This window comes from Ranitomeya variabilis, chromosome 8 (assembly GCF_051348905.1).
Source record: "Ranitomeya variabilis isolate aRanVar5 chromosome 8, aRanVar5.hap1, whole genome shotgun sequence".
In the NCBI taxonomy this organism is placed as follows: Eukaryota; Metazoa; Chordata; class Amphibia; order Anura; family Dendrobatidae; genus Ranitomeya; species Ranitomeya variabilis.
In genome coordinates, this window is record NC_135239.1 from 7,027,708 (window position 1) to 7,044,893 (window position 17,186).

The window sequence follows — 17,186 nt, forward strand, 5'->3', positions numbered from 1 at the left end:
AGAAAAGGTTCTCTAAATGACCTATTACCCTAATCTTCTGAATCAACTAATTAACTCTAAACACATGCAAAAGATACCTGAGGCTTTTAAAAACTCCCTGCCTGGTTCATTACTCAAAACCCCCATCATGGGTAAGACTAGGGACCTGACAGATGTCAAGAAGGCCATCATTGACACCCTCAAGCAAGAGGGTAAGACCCACTTTCACAAGCCATTATGCTATTCACATTTCATGTATCGCACATTTCCTTGCTTTAGTACAGTAAAATTGAGTGCAGCCATTGATCTATTTGCTATATAAGTCTTTTTTGGTTATGCACCAGTTCAGACTAGATTCAGTCAGTTTTCCTATATTTGCTATATACTATATACTGCCCAGTACTAACACCCCTGTATATACTATGTACTGCCCAGTACTAACACCCCTGTATATACTATGTACTACCCAGTACTAACACCCCTGTATATACTATATACGCCCCAGTACTAACACGTCCCTGTATATACTATGTACTGCCCAGTACTAACACTCCTGTATATACTATATATATACTATATACTGCACAGTACCAGCGCCTCTGTATATACTGCACAGTACCAGCGCTCCTGTGTATACTGCACAGTACCAGCGCTCCTGGATATGCTGCACAGTACCAGCGCTCCTGTATATACTGCACAGTACCCGTCTTTTCTTCTTTGCACAGTACCAGCGCTCCTGGATATACTGCACAGTACCAGCGCTCCTGGATATACTGCACAGTACCAGCGCTCCTGGATATACTGCACAGTACCAGCGCTCCTGGATATACTGCACAGTACCCGTCTTCTGTAGTTTTGCTTTCTTATTCCCCCCATAGTTATATGTTTGGGACGTGTCTGCAGGAAATCCTCCAATCTATATCGATATTTCTGTCAGCAGTGAACAGGTAATTATCTGCCGAGCTCTCGGTGCACTCTCATTCTTGCGCTCGCATTCCTGCGCTCCCATTCCAGAGCTCTCATTCCTGCGCTCTTATTCATGCACTCCCATTCCTGCGCTCTCATTCCTGCGCTCTTATTCATGCACTCTCATTCCTGCGCTCTCATTCCTGCACTCATTCCTGCGCTCCCATTCCTGCTCTTTCATTTCTACACTCTTGTTTCTGTGCTCCCATTTCTGTGCTCTCATTCCTGTGCTCTCATTCCTGTGCTCTCATTCTTGCGCTCTCGTTCTTGCGCTCTCGTTCCAGCGCTCTCGTTCCAGCGCTCTCGTTCCAGCGCTCTCGTTCCAGCGCTCTCGTTCCAGCGCTCTCATTCTTGCGCTCTCGTTACTGCGCTCTCGTTACTGCGCTCTCGTTACTGCGCTCTCGTTACTGCGCTCTCGTTACTGCGCTCTCGTTCCTGCGCTCTTGTTCCTGCGCTCTTGTTCCTGCGCTCTTGTTCCTGCGCTCTTGTTCCTGCGCTCTCGTTCCTGTGCTCTCATTCCTGTGCTCTCATTCCTGTGCTCTCATTCCTGTGCTCTCATTCCTGTGCTCTCATTCCTGTGCTCTCATTCCTGTGCTCTCATTCCTGTGCTCTCATTCTTGCGCTCTTGTTCATGCGCTCTTGTTCATGCGCTCTCATTCCTGCGCTCTCGTTCCTGTGCTCTCATTCCTGTGCTCTCATTCCTGTGCTCTCATTGTTGTGCTCTCGTTCCTGTGCTCTCGTTCCTGTGCTCTCGTTCCTGTGCTCTTGTTCCTGCACTCTCGTTACTGTGCTCTCATTCCTACGCTCTTGTTCCTGTGATCTAATTTCTGCGCTCTTGTTCCTGCACTCTCATTCCTACGCTCTTGTTCCTGTGATCTAATTTCTGCGCTCTCGTTCCTGCACTCTCATTTTTGCTCTCCCATTCTTGCTCTCTTATTCCTGCACTCTCGTTACTGTGCTTTCATTCCTACGCTCTTGTTCCTGTGATCTAATTTCTGCGCTCTTGTTCCTGCACTCTCATTCCTTCGCTCTCATTTTTGCTCTCCCATTCTTGTTCTCTCATTCCTGCGCTCTTGTTCCTGCACTCTCGTTACTGCGCTCTTGTTCTGGCGATCTCATTCCTGTCCCGTGGGGCCTCCGTCCTCCTCTGGGCTGAGGGTCTGGACGAGGGGTTTCAGACTAAAGTGGGTTCTGGGGCCCCTTAGCCCAGTGCCATTGTGGCGTGGGCCCCATTGTTAAATTTGGGCTGGGGACGGCTCTGTCCCTTGGTGTACCTGATGCATGGTGGTGGATTACCGGGATTAACCTCTTAGTAGCTGACAATAATAATATCAGTGATGTTACACCGCAGCTTTCCAGACAGAGGCAGAACAAGCGTCCATTGATGATGCCATGCCTGTGCGTATGTTGTGTATAGATTCGTGTCTTCAGATGCTCTGCTGCTATACCCGACGCCTGGGGAAGGGCCCAAAGAAGTCAGTGTGAGGCCACGTTCACACGGTCAGTATTTGTAACCAGGAGGGTGATAAGACAGATGGTGACGAGTTTCTATTCTACTTTTCCTCTGATTGTTCCTCTCCTGATTTTGGATACAAATACTGATGTAAAATACTGACCGAATACTGAAGGTGTGAACGAGGCCTTACAAAGGTTTAATAGGGCAGGGCGAGTCTTCAGCCTCCGGACACAGAGGCCTGTGTTCATTGACAGCAGGCAGAGGTCTTGGAAAGCGTCACCTCTCCCAATTTCACCCGCAGCGGTCGTTACAAGGTGGAGTTTGTGGAGGTCGGGGGGACTCTCACGCTACTTGAAATCTTGGGCCTGAAACAGTTAAATGAAGAGCACAAGATGGAGGCGCTCGGGATCCTGCAGATTTTGGCAAGAGCCGGACACAAATACAAGGAGCTGATCTGTGAGAGTTATGGTGAGTGCGGAGATCCGGGGCATGATCACTCCTATTATCCCCCCGAGAGATCTCCTGTAACCCCCATTATTCACCTCCCAACAGGAGTGCGTGCTGTCGCTGAATGTCTCGCAAACGCCAAGATGGAGGCGGCTCAGGAACAGGCGCAGATCTTACTGGAGCTGCTGGCTCATGGGAACCCCAAGTACCAGAGCCAAGTGTACAAGGGTCTGATCGCCCTCCTACCCTGTGCCTCCCCGAAAGCTCAGCACCTGTCTCTACAGACCCTCCGCATCGTCCAGGTGAGCGGTGACCCCAATATAAACCCCTCCAACGTCACCCGTTATCTCCCAGAGCAAAGCCGCTTGATTTGTGGGGCCCTAAATCAGCATCCGCGTTGGTTCTCCGTGGTGGCCGGCCAGGGTCCAGATGGCACGGCCCCTGTGACGCCATGATTTGTGTCATGCTGGAGGTCCCAGGATGCCGGCAACACTCCTGGTCCAGCCTCTGCGGAGGACTGACATGGAGGCTGACCCATTACGCAGGTTTCACACTCTTAGCTGCCGTCAAAAGATGAGAAAGAAAGCGGGCGGGTGAAAAAAGGAAGCGGGCGCATGAAAAAGGAAGTGGGCGTGTGAAAAAGGAAGAGGGAGTGAGAAAAAGGAAGCGGGTGCATGACAAAGGAAGCGGACGCATGAAAAAGGAAGTGGGAGTGAGAAAAAGGAAGCGGTGCATGAAAAAGGAAGTGGGCACGCAAAAAGGGAAGCAGGCATGCGAAAAAGGAAGTGGGCGTGTGGAAAAGGAAGTGGGCGCGTGGAAAAGGAAGGCGCATGAAAAAGGAAGTGGGAAGTGGGAGTGAGATAAAGGAAGCGGGTGCATGACAAAGGAAGTGGGAGTGAGAAAAAGGAAGTGGGTGCATGAAAGAGGAAGTGGGAGCACAAAAAGGGAAGCAGGCACGCGAAAAAGGAAGTGGGCGCCAAAAAAGGAAGCCGGTGAATGGCAAAGGAAGCGGGAGTGTGAAAAATTAAGTGGGTGCATGAAAAAAGGAAGCGGGCGTGTGAAAAAGGAAGTGGGCGCGCAAAAACGGGCTCATGAAAAGGGAAGCAGGCACGCAAAAAATGGAGTGGGCTTGTGAAACGGGAAGCGAGCGCATGAAAAAGGGAAGTAGACACGTGAAAAGGGAAGGGGGGCCTGTGAAAAGGGAAGCGGGTGCGTGAAAAAGGAAGTGGGTACATGAAAAAAGGAAGCGGGCGCATGAAAAAAGGAAGCGGGCCCGTGAAAAGGCCCAGAACATATTCTATGCACCACACAGGATACATGCAGCGCACTGAGCTCATCCTCATGGGGCTGTTGGCCTTGTTCAGACAGTGATTTGGATGCGTTTTTCCAGCGTTTTACAGACCCTCAGCACACATTACTTTTTTCCTTTGCGTTATTTGACCCGTGGCGCTTTTCGTTTTTCTAAGGGCAGATTGTCAATTCTTTCAGTATTTTCCTTTTGCGGCGTTTCCTGTACTTAATTTTTGTTAACCCGACTTTTCTTTTTAGTCTCATGGTATTTTTTGCTGATTTTATGCCAAGTTCTTTGCAATGGTGAATTCAGGTTGTTGAATTTTGCACAAAATACAGAAAGTGCTTTTTTATGTCTTCAATCCTTTTTATAACATTTCAGTGCAAAAATTATGGTGGTCGTACATGACATCGCTCCCGCCGGACTGGGATACATTTGACAAATTTGCAGCTTTTTAAGATGTCGCATTTCACAAATGCCGAAATCAGAAATCCAAAAACCAAACCCGAATTCTCAGCAATAAAATGGCAAAAACGTAATAATGGGTCGGCCCAGAATCTGCTCAGTTGGAGTTTGTGCACCGATGGGCGGTCTGATCACATGCTCCTCCACCAGCCGCCATTGTGTGGACAGGTCTGGTCTCGTGCTCCTCCACCAGCCGCCATTGTGTGGACAGGTCTGGTCACGTGCTCCTCCACCAGCTGCCATTGTGTGGACAGGTCTGGTCACGTGCTCCTCCACCAGCTGCCATTGTGTGGACAGGTCTGGTCACGTGCTCCTCCACCAGCTGCCATTGTGTGGACAGGTCTGGTCACGTGCTCCTCCACCAGCTGCCATTGTGTGGACAGGTCTGGTCTCGTGCTCCTCCACCAGCTGCCATTGTGTGGACAGGTCTGGTCTCGTGCTCCTCCACCAGCTGCCATTGTGTGGACAGGTCTGGTCTCGTGCTCCTCCACCAGCTGCCATTGTGTGGACAGGTCTGGTCTCGTGCTCCTCCACCAGCTGCCATTGTGTGGACAGGTCTGGTCACGTGCTCCTCCACCAGCTGCCATTGTGTGGACAGGTCTGGTCACGTGCTCCTCCACCAGCTGCCATTGTGTGGACAGGTCTGGTCTCGTGCTCCTCCACCAGCTGCCATTGGGTGGACAGGTGTGGTCACGTGCTCCTCCACCAGCTGCCATTGTGTGGACAGGTCTGGTCTCGTGCTCCTCCACCAGCTGCCATTGTGTGGACAGGTCTGGTCTCGTGCTCCTCCACCAGCTGCCATTGTGTGGACAGGTCTGGTCTCGTGCTCCTCCACCAGCTGCCATTGGGTGGACAGGTGTGGTCACGTGCTCCTCCACCAGCTGCCATTGTGTGGACAGGTCTGGTCTCGTGCTCCTCCACCAGCTGCCATTGTGTGGACAGGTCTGGTCACGTGCTCCTCCACCAGCTGCCATTGTGTGGACAGGTCTGGTCTCGTGCTCCTCCACCAGCTGCCATTGTGTGGACAGGTCTGGTCACGTGCTCCTCCACCAGCTGCCATTGTGTGGACAGGTCTGGTCTCGTGCTCCTCCACCAGCTGCCATTGGGTGGACAGGTCTGGTCACGTGCTCCTCCACCAGCTGCCATTGTGTGGACAGGTCTGGTCTCGTGCTCCTCCACCAGCTGCCATTGTGTGGACAGGTCTGGTCTCGTGCTCCTCCACCAGCTGCCATTGTGTGGACAGGTCTGGTCTCGTGCTCCTCCACCAGCTGCCATTGTGTGGACAGGTCTGGTCACGTGCTCCTCCACCAGCTGCCATTGTGTGGACAGGTCTGGTCTCGTGCTCCTCCACCAGCTGCCATTGGGTGGACAGGTGTGGTCACGTGCTCCTCCACCAGCTGCCATTGTGTGGACAGGTCTGGTCTCGTGCTCCTCCACCAGGAGGAGGAGAACCTGTCACACCTGTGATTTGTAGCTGTTAGAATCTGTTTAGTTTGTTACTATCCGCCATTTTCTTGTGGAGTTCTGGCTGCCGGTCTTTTTCCTCTGGTGCTGGGTTTGTCTTGGGTCAGGTGTTTATTTCACTCTTTATTACCCAGCACCTGACCCCCAGTTCTTGCTGGACAGCAGTGTTAATCTGCTTTAGTTCTGGCTTGGTGCTTTGCTTTGTCTTCTGTGTGTGTTATTTGTGTAGTGCTGGTACCGCTGGTTCTGCTAGCCTTAGTTTCTGTTTTCTATTCTGTTTTCTCTGTGTTTTCTATTAGGAGGTGACCCATTTTTGTACCCAGTCCTTAGTTCTTTTAGGAAACCCCTTCCCCTTATCTATAGGTCTTCGCTTGAGATTTAACCTAGGATCGTTGGTGGGTCTATTCGCAAGGAATGGGTCGCCCACTCCGTCGTAGGGTTTCAGCCTAGTCATAGTGCAGGGTCAGTGTTCCCCCTTCTACCTTACTCCTGTGTTGCGTAGCAGTAGCAGTGGCACCCACATTCCTGCGGGCCTCAGTTATCGCACTGTTTGCTCCTCTCATCCCCGGTTTTATCAGCAGCGAATCACGTTATTTTCTCTATCCATAACTCGCAGTAATGGTGTCACATAGCATCGCCCGGTGTGAGGGGTAGTCGGGTTTCGCCGGGCGTCGTGCTGTGCTATGTAGCATTGTCCGGTGTGAGGGGTAGTCAGGTGTTGCCAGGCGTCGTTCTGCGCCACATAGCATCTCCCGGTGTGAGGGGTAGTCGGGTGTTGCCAGGCGTTGTGCTGTGCTATGTAGCATTGTCCGGTGTGAGGGGTAGTCGGGTGTTGCCAGGCGTCGTGCTGTGCTATGTAGCATTGTCCGGTGTGAGGGTGTAGTCGGGTGTTGCCAGGTGTCGTGCTGTGCTATGTAGCATCGTCCGGTGTGAGGGGTAGTCGGGTGTTGCCAGGCGTCGTGCTGTGCTATGTAGCATCGTCCGGTGTGAGGGGTAGTCGGGTGTTGCCAGGCGTCGTGCTGTGCTATGTAGCATTGTCCGGTGTGAGGGTGTAGTCGGGTGTTGCCAGGCGTCGTGCTGTGCTATGTAGCATCGTCCGGTGTGAGGGGTAGTCGGGTGTTGCCAGGCGTCGTGCTGTGCTATGTAGCATCATCCGGTGTGAGGGGTAGTCGGGTGTTGCCAGGCGTCGTGCTGTGCTATGTAGCATCGTCCGGTGTGAGGGGTAGTCGGGTGTTGCCAGGTGTCGTGCTGTGCTATGTAGCATCGTCCGGTGTGAGGGGTAGTCGGGTGTTGCCAGGCGTCGTGCTGTGCTATGTAGCATCGTCCGGTGTGAGGGGTAGTCGGGTGTTGCCAGGCGTCGTGCTGTGCTATGTAGCATCGTCCGGTGTGAGGGGTAGTCGGGTGTTGCCAGGCGTCGTGCTGTGCTATGTAGCATCATCCGGTGTGAGGGGTAGTCGGGTGTTGCCAGGCGTCGTGCTGTGCTATGTAGCATCGTCCGGTGTGAGGGGTAGTCGGGTGTTGCCAGGCGTCGTGCTGTGCTATGTAGCATCGTCCGGTGTGAGGGGTAGTCGGGTGTTGCCAGGCGTTGTGCTGTGCTATGTAGCATCGCCCGCTGTGAGGGGTAGTCGGGTGTTGCCAGGCGTCGTGCTGTGCTATGTAGCATTGTCCGGTGTGAGGGGTAGTCAGGTGTTGCCAGGCGTCGTTCTGCGCCACATAGCATCTCCCGGTGTGAGGGGTAGTCGGGTGTTGCCAGGCGTCGTGCTGTGCTATGTAGCATCGCCCGGTGTGAGGGGTAGTCGGGTGTTGCCAGGCGTCATGCTGTGCTATGTAGGATTGTCCGGTGTGAGGGGTAGTCGGGTGTTGCCAGGCGTCGTTCTGCGCCACATAGCATCGCCCGGTGTGAGGGGTAGTCGGGTGTTGCCAGGCGTTGTGCTGTGCTATGTAGCATTGTCCGGTGTGAGGGGTAGTCGGGTGTTGCCAGGCGTCGTGCTGTGCTATGTAGCATTGTCCGGTGTGAGGGGTAGTCGGGTGTTGCCAGGCGTCGTGCTGTGCTATGTAGCATTGTCCGGTGTGAGGGGTAGTCGGGTGTTGCTGGGCATTGTGCTGTGCTATGTAGCATTGTCCGGTGTGAGGGGTAGTCGGGTGTTGCTGGGCGTTGTGCTGTGCTATGTAGCATTGTCCGGTGTGAGGGGTAGTCGGGTGTTGCTGGGCGTTGTGCTGTGCTATGTAGCATCGTCCGGTGTGAGGGGTAGTCGGGTGTTGCTGGGCATTGTGCTGTGCTATGTAGCATTGTCCGGTGTGAGGGGTAGTCGGGTGTTGCCAGGCGTTGTGCTGTGCTATGTAGCATTGTCCGGTGTGAGGGGTAGTCGGGTGTTGCTGGGCGTTGTGCTGTGCTATGTAGCATCGTCCGGTGTGAGGGGTAGTCGGGTGTTGCTGGGCGTTGTGCTGTGCTATGTAGCATTGTCCGGTGTGAGGGGTAGTCGGGTGTTGCCAGGCGTTGTGCTGTGCTATGTAGCATTGTCCGGTGTGAGGGGTAGTCGGGTGTTGCTGGGCGTTGTGCTGTGCTATGTAGCATTGTCCGGTGTGAGGGGTAGTCGGGTGTTGCTGGGCGTTGTGCTGTGCTATGTAGCATCGCCCGGTGTGAGGGTGTAGTTGGGTGTTGCCAGGCGTCGTGCTGCGCCATCACTGGGGGACATCTGTGCCCAGACTAAACCCCGGATTGTGATTTCTCCCTACAGGACATTGTACAGACACCTCATCCGGCCATAGTGGATCCGCTGCTTGGGGCGCTGCAGTCCATGCACATGGAGGTGCAATATGAAGGTGAGTGCAGCGATAAAGTGGTGTTATAATCTCTGGTGTCCGCGCTGATGGCGTTATACGCGGTGTACATATATTATTATTATTTATTTCTATAGCACCATTAATTCCATGGTGCTGTACATGAGAAGGGGTTACATACAAGTTACAGATATCACTTACAGTAAACTAACAATGACAGACTGATACAGAGGGGCGAGGACCCTGCCCTCGGGGGCTTACATTCTACAGGATGGTGGGGAAGGAGACAGTAGGTTGAGGGTTGCAGGAGCTCCGGTGTTGGTGAGGCGGTAGCTCCGGTGTTGGTGAGGCGGTAGCTCCGGTGTTGGTGAGACGGTAGCTCCGGTGTTGGTGAGGCGGTAGCTCCGGTGTTGGTGAGGCGGTAGCTCCGGTGTTGGTGAGTCGGTAGCTCCGGTGTTGGTGAGGTGGTAGCTCCGGTGTTGGTGAGGCGGTAGCTCCGGTGTTGGTGAGGCGGTAGCTCTGGTAGTGGTGAGGAGGCAGCAGGGTCAGTGCAGGTTGTAGGCTTTCCTGAAGAGATGAGTTTTCAGGTTCCGTCTGAAGGATCCGAATGTGGTTCATAGTCGAACGTGTTGGGGCAGAGAATTCCAGAGGATGGGGGATATTCGGGAGAAGTCTTGGAGGCAGTTGGGTGAGGAGCGAATAAGTGTGGAGGAGAGAAGGAGGTCTTGGGAGGACCGGAGATTACGTGAGGGAAGATAGTAGGAGATTAGTTCAGAGATATATGGAGGAGACAGGTTATGGATGGCTTTGTAGGTCAGTATTAGTAATTTGAACTGGATATGCTGAGGGGATGGGAGCCAGTGGAGAGATTTGCAGAGGGGGGAAGCGGAGGAGTAGCGAGGAGAGAGGGGAATTAGTCGGGCAGCAGAGTTAAGGATGGACTGGAGAGGTGCAAGGGTGTTAGCAGGGACGCCACAGAGGAGGATGTTGCAGTAGTCAAGGTGGGAAATGATTAGGACATGCATAAGCATTTTAGTAGATTGACAGTTGAGGAAAGGACGGATTCTGGAGATATTTTTGAGCTGGAGGCGACAGGAGGTGGAAAGAGCTTGGATGTGCGGTTTGAAGGACAGGGCAGAGTCGAAGGTTACTCCGAGGCAGTGGATTACCGGGACAGGGGAAAGTGTGATGTCGTTAGTAGTGATAGATAGGTCAGGTAAGGAAGATCTATGAGATGGAGGAAAGATGATGAGTTCAGATTTGTCCACATTGAGTTTGAGGGAGCGAGAGGTGAAGAAGGAGGATATGGCTGATAGACACCAAGATTCTGGACAGCAGAGCGGTGACGTCTGGGCCAGAGAGGTAGATCTGAGTGTCATCAGCATAGAGGTGGTACTGGAATCCATGGGACTTTATGAGTTGTCCCACGCCAAGTGTATAGATTGATATACACCTATAAATAAATTATGCACAATTAGAACTCTCAATACAAAGAATCCTATAAATTTTATTAGTAAAAGCTTATAAAATCATGAACAATATATAAATGGTACCAACTGAAACACAACACCACCTACCAAGAGGTAATCATATCAAAAAAGTTATACTTCCTATTGCCATAGTATATATTTACCCAGTGGATAATTAATTTCTCATGCCATAAATCGGCATACACATCTAAAATTGCCACCTACAGGTCAGTAAACAACTGGCATAGTAATGATGTTTAATATTGTATTATTTTACCTTTGGTCTGATGGTGCCTCGACCCCAACGCACGTTTCGGCTGCGTGTGCCTTCATCCGGGGGAGTCTAGATTGAGAAGAGTAGGGGTCCTAGAACAAAGCCTTGGGGGCCTCCAACAGAGAGAGGGTGGGATGAGGAGGTAGTGTGGGAGTGGGAGACACTGAGTATGCGGTTGGAAAGGTACGAGGCGATCCAGGATAGGGCGACGTCTTTGATGCCAAAGACAGAGACGATCTGTAGTAGGAGGCAGTGGTCAACTGTGTCGAAAGCAGAGGACAGGTCTAGAGGAGGACAGAGTATTGTCCGTTAGCTTTGGCGGTAAGTAGGTCGTTAGTGATTTTGATCAGGGCTGTCTCAGTTGAGTGATGGGGGCGGAAACCAGATTGTAGATTGTAGATATATGATCAGGGCTGCAGTATATCGGTGCTCCTGCAGATAACCACGTGGCAGCTCTCGCTCCTGTTGGTCCGGGTCGGCAGTTCTGGGTGCAGGTCTTTGTGTTATAGGAAGGACAGACAGAGCGGCTCTGGCGCCTCCATGATTTGTGACTTTTGCTTCTTGTTAAATCATCCTGAGAGCTCTGCAGGAATGTAGTGTGAATATGAAAATGGCTATTTTGAGTCCATATTGAAATATACAGAATGCATTCAGACGATTACAGAGCAGCATTGCTGGTCAGACATTTACAGACAATGCTCACAGGGACACAATCTGAGAACTGTTTACTCATCGTCTGAAAGCTTTCACCTCACAAACAGTTCTATGTTTTCTATGTTTGTTGTTTTGTTATTGTAAAATATGAAGGTTTATTTAACCTCTGTCTGTGGTGGACTTATCTAATCCATGTGGCTTTTATATTCTGCGGGTTTATTGCTCATTGTCTGATGTTTGCCTGGTATCTCTGATTCATCTTATCCCGAAAGCTGGCCACTACAGGGCAGAGGCTGAAACCACAGTTACTACACAGTGTAAATCACTATATGAGGCCAGAGAAATATGACTAAGATAGTCTACGTTCATATTTGCGTTGTGCGCCGCAGCGTCGGCGATGCAACACACAACGCAAATGTAAACGCATGCACAACGCAGCGTTTTGTGACGCATGCGTCCGCTTTTGCATGGTTTTGGGCGCAGAAAAAACTGCAACTTGCTGCGTCCTCTGCGCCCTGACGCAAGCGTCACAAAACGCAAGTGCAACGCATGTCCATGCGCCCCCATATTAAATATAGGGGCGCATGACGCATGCGGTGACGCTGCAGCGCACAACGCAAATGTGAACGTAGCCTAAGACAGGAGCAGAAAGTTGGGTACCTGTGCTAACACGTGTACAGTGTGCTGATGCCTGTATAAGTGGGGACGCCCGTGCAGTGTAGGTAATCTCCCAGGGGTTCTCTGTCTTGGTCTTGCTTCTCTAATATTCCAGACGGATGATGTTTAAAAGCCTCTTGGTGATGATGTGAGTATATGTAGTTAATCCTTATATATATTTAATCTTTCTCCGTGTACTTAACCTGTGTATGTTAACATATACAAAAGTGTACGCACTCACACTATTCAATCATACTATTCCTTTAACTTTGTACTTTGAAATAAAATTGCGTTATATCGCAAGTAGTAGCCTTCTTTAAAGCTGTATCCGAACCTTAGGGTCCCTTTCCACTTGCGAGATAAAAAACGGTCCGTAATCTGGACCGAAAAAACGGATGGAACGTATGCGATTTTCATGCGAGTGTCATGCGAGTACAATGCGATTTTTAATCGCATCATCCGTTTTTTATAATCGCATCATCCGTATGACATCCGTATTACTGTCCGATTTGTACGCACCGGTGTCCTTTGAAAAGCCGGCAATTCAGCGCGGTGTACAGTAAAATCACACTGACAGGTTAGAATAGAGTTGATATATACACATAGAATAGGTATATATACATATATATATGTCAGTGAGACACCTATATATCTAGATTTATATTTAATGCAGCGCTAGATAGCTTAAAAGCCGCTAATTCAATTGCCGGCTTTTAATTTCTCCTTCCCAAACCCGACATGATATGAGACATGATTACATACAGTAAACCATCTCATATCCCCTTTTTTTTTGCATATTCCACACTACTAATGTTAGTAGTGTGTACGTGCAAAATTTGGGTGCTGTAGCTATTAAATTTAAGGGTTAACTCACGGAAAAAATTGGCGTTGGCTCCCGCGCAATTTTCTCCGCCAGAGCGGTAAAGCCAGTGACTGAGGGCAGATATTAATAGCCAGGAGAGGGTCCATGGTTATTGGCCCCCCCGTGGCTAAAAACATCTGCCCCCAGCCACCCCAGAAAAGGCACATCTGGAAGATGCGCCTATTCTGGCACTTGGCCACTCTCTTCCCACTCCCTGTAGCGGTGGGATATGGGGTAATGAAGGGTTAATGCCACCTTGCTATTGGAAGGTGACATTAAGCCAGATTAATAATGGAGAGGCGTCAATTATGACACCTCTCCATTATTAATCCAATTGTAGGAAAGGGTTAAAAAACACACACACACATGATTACAAAGTAGTTTAATGAAATAAAGACAGCGGTTGTTGTAATAATTTATTGCTCTCTCAATCCATCAGCAACACCCTAATAAACACCATAATAAACGCACAAGATACATACCCTCAGATGTCAGATCACGTCCCACGATGTAATCCATCTGAAGGGGTTAACTAATATTACAGGCAGGAGCCCTGCTAATGCAGCTGTGCTCCGTGCTTGTAATTCCCCAGCGAATGAATGAAATGTAGGTCATTGACCTACATTTCCTTCAGTCGCGGTGATGCGCCCCCTGGTGGATGTCCTCATATGACCTGGAGCGTGGGAAAAAGTTCCCAGGCTGCAGTTCATGAGAACATCCACCAGAGGGCGCCTCACCGCGACTCAATGTAAGTACAGATCCTGCTTTCCTTTCAGCACCCGGGGATTACAGGCACGAGCGAGTGGTTTATCGCAGCTCTGCCTGTAATATTAGTTAACCCCTTCAGATGGATTACCTCGTGGGACATGATCGGACATCAGAAGGTATGTATCTTGTGCGGTTATTATTTTGCCAAGCGAGGGTTTCCTGATGGATTGAGAGAACAATAAATTATTACAACAACCGCTGTGTTTATTTCATTAAACTACTTTTAAATCATGTGTGTGTTTTTTAACCCTTTCCTACAATTGGATTAATAATGGATAGATGTCATAATTGACGCCTCTCCATTATTAATCTGGCTTAATGTCACCTTACAATACCAAGGTGGCATTAACCCTTCATTACCCCATATCCCACCGCTACAGGGAGTGGGAAGAGAGTGGCCAAGTGCCAGAATAGGCGCATCTTACAGATGTGCCTTTTCTGGGGTGGCTGGGGGCAGATGTTTGTAGCCAATAACCATGGACCCTCTCCTGGCTATTAATATCTGCCCTCAGGCACTGGCTTTACCACTCTGGCGGAGAAAATTGCGCGGGAGCCCACACCAATTTTTTCCGCAATTTAACCCTTAAATTTAATAGCTACAGCGCCGAAATTTTGCACATACACACTACTAACATTAGTAATGTGGAATCTGCAAAAAAAAAGGGGGATATGACATGTTTTACTGTATGTAAACCATGTCTCATATCATGTCGGGTTTAGGCAGGAGAAATGAGAAGCCGGCAATTGAATTAGCGGCTTTAATGCTATCTAGTGCTGCATTAAATATAAATATACATATATAGGTGTCTCACTGACATATATATATATATATGTATATAGACACATTCTATGTGTATATATCTAGTCTATTCTAACCTGTCAGTGTGATTTTACTGTACACCGTGCTGAATTACCGGCTTTTCAAAGGACACCGGTGCGTAAAAATCGGACAGAACTCGCATGGTGCGAGTGCTGTGCGATTTTTTTCTCGCACCCATTGACTTGCATTGGCGAGTCTCGTCCGAGAATCGCAGCAATACGCAGCATGCTGCGATTTTTTTCTCAGCCGATCCAGATTTTTCTCAGTCCGATTTCGGCTGAGAAAAAAATCGCAAATCAAAAGACACCTATTAACTAACATTGGTCCGAGTGCAATCCGATTTTTTATCGGATTGCACGCGTCCGTTTTCCTCGCAAGTGGAAAGGGACCCTTAGTGTTAAAAACTTGGCAATACGAGGTATTGGAGGTTGAGCCTGTGCCCCCCCTCCCGCTCTCCCTGCCTTGTACCCCCTCCTGCTCTCCCTGTGTCCCCCCTGCTCTCCCTGCCATGTGCCCCCTCCTGCTCTCCCTGTGCCCCCCTACTCTCCCTGCCCTGTGCCCCCTCATGCTCTCCCTGCCCTGTGCCCCCTCATGCTCTCCCTGCCCTGTGCCCCCTCCTGCTCTCCCTGCCCTGTGCCCCCTCCTGCTCTCCCTGCTCTGTGCCCCCTCCTGCTCTCCCTGTGCCCCCTCCTGCTCTCCCTGCCCTGTGTCCCCCCTGCTCTCCCTGTCCCCCCTGCTCGCCCTGTGCTCCTCCTGCTCTCCCTGCCATGTGCCCCTCCTGCTCTCCCTGCCATGTGCTCCTCCTGCTCTCCCTGCTCTGTGCCCCCCCTGCTCTCCCTGCCCTGTGCTCCTCCTGCTCTCCCTGCCCTGTGCCCCCCCTGCTCTCCCTGTGCCCCCTCCTGCTCTCCCTGTGCCCCCCCTGCTCTCCCTGCCATGTGCTCCTCCTGCTCTCCCTGCCCTGTGCTCCTCCTGCTCTCCCTGCCCTGTGCCCCCCCTGCTCTCCCTGTGTCCCCCCTGATCTCCCTGTGTCCCCCCCTGCTCTCCCTGTGCCCCCCCTGCTCTCCCTGCCATGTGCTCCTCCTGCTCTCCCTGCCATGTGCCCCTCCTGCTCTCCCTGTGCCCCCTCCTGCTCTCCCTGTGCCCCCCCCCCCTGCTCTCCCTGCCCTGTGCTCCTCCTGCTCTCCCTGCCCTGTGCCCCCCTGCTCTCCCTGTGCCCCTCCTGCTCTCCCTGTGCCCCCTCCTGCTCTCCCTGTGCCCCCTCCTGCTCTCCCTGTGCCCCCTCCTGCTCTCCCTGTGTCCCCCCTGCTCTCCCTGTGTCCCCCCTGCTCTCCCTGTGCCCCCCCTGCTCTCCCTGCCATGTGCCCCTCCTGCTCTCCCTGCCATGTGCCCCTCCTGCTCTCCCTGCCATGTGCTCCTCCTGCTCTGTGCCCCCCTGCCCTGTGCCCCCTCCTGCTCTCCCTGCCCTGTGCTCCTCCTGCTCTCCCTGTGCCCCCTCCTGCTCTCCCTGTGTCCCCCCTGCTCTCCGTGTCCCCCCTGCTCTCCCTGTGTCCCCCCTGCTCTCCCTGCCATGTGCCCCTCCTGCTCTCCCTGCCATGTGCCCCTCCTGCTCTCCCTGCCATGTGCCCCTCCTGCTCTCCCTGCCATGTGCTCCTCCTGCTCTGTGCCCCCCTGCTCTCCCTGCCCTGTGCCCCCTCCTGCTCTCCGTGCCCCCCTGCTCTCCCTGCCCTGTGCCCCCCCTGCTCTCCCTGCCCTGTGCCCCCCCTGCTCTCCCTGCCCTGTGCTCCTCCTGCTCTCCCTGCCCTGTGCTCCTCCTGCTCTCCCTGCCCTGTGCTCCTCCTGCTCTCCCTGCCCTGTGCCCCTCCTGCTCTCCCTGTGCCCCCTCCTGCTCTCCCTGCCATGTGCTCCTCCTGCTCTCCCTGCTCTGTGCCCCCCTGCTCTCCCTGCCCTGTGCCCCCTCCTGCTCTCCGTGCCCCCCCTGCTCTCCCTGCCCTGTGCTCCTCCTGCTCTCCCTGCCCTGTGCCCCCTCCTGCTCTCCCTGTGCTCCTCCTGCTCTCCCTGCCCTGTGCTCCTCCTGCTCTCCCTGCCCTGTGCCCCCCCTGCTCTCCCTGTGCCCCCCCCTGCTCTCCCTGTGCCCCCTCCTGCTCTCCCTGTGCCCCCTCCTGCTCTCCCTGTGCCCCCCCCTGCTCCCGTGGAGATCTTATATCCGAAGAGCCGCGTTCCCTGTATGAGGGCCGATGACCACCCACATATACATAGATAATAAGAACAAGAAACAACAAGAAAGTAATGACACGAGGCTGATGATTGACAGAATCCGGTCAGATAGATGTGTGCAGTTCTCTGTGCTGATCATATAGAATAAATATCAGAAATAACCGGGTATGGCGAGTAATAATGATTGTCTGCGGTGCGACAGTGGCCAATTCATGGGAAAGTGCAGTGTGTATAAATGTCCACAAGAGGGCAGCAGATGATAATGTGCGGAGCACTGTGACGCCCGAGACCCCTGCAGACTATCGCTTATATATCATTACACCTCTATAGACCCCTGCAGACTATCACTTAAATCATTATACCTCTATAGACCCCTGCAGACTATCACTTATAGCGCCTCATGTTCCACAGCGCTTCAGATATTGTCATTTCAGCTGTATAAAGTCTACTCATGGTGCATTCACCCAAGTTGGATCAGTCTCCTCTTCTGTGATGGTGTCGGTCCCAGTATACATCGGTCCCAGTATACATCGGTCCCAGTATACGTCGGCCCCAGTATACGTCGGCCCCAGTATACGTCGGCCCCAGTATACGTCGGCCCCAGTATACGTCGGCCCCA

General features: G+C 52.1%; 1 protein-coding gene across 6 annotated transcripts in view; it reads left to right on the forward strand.

Moving 5' to 3' along the window:
* Positions 1-17,186, forward strand: part of ARMH1 (armadillo like helical domain containing 1) — a 108,203-nt gene that overhangs the window by 7,840 nt on the left and 83,177 nt on the right. For 4 of the 6 annotated variants that reach the window (XM_077277853.1, XM_077277852.1, XM_077277850.1 and 1 more), the window contains exons 3-6: positions 858-926; positions 2,703-2,869; positions 2,954-3,150; positions 8,807-8,891. In XM_077277853.1, coding sequence (XP_077133968.1) covers positions 858-926; positions 2,703-2,869; positions 2,954-3,150; positions 8,807-8,891 — 518 coding nt within the window. The remainder of the gene's footprint in view (positions 1-857; positions 927-2,702; positions 2,870-2,953; positions 3,151-8,806; positions 8,892-17,186) is intronic. The other 2 variants (XM_077277854.1, XM_077277849.1) reach the window with 1 other exon arrangement.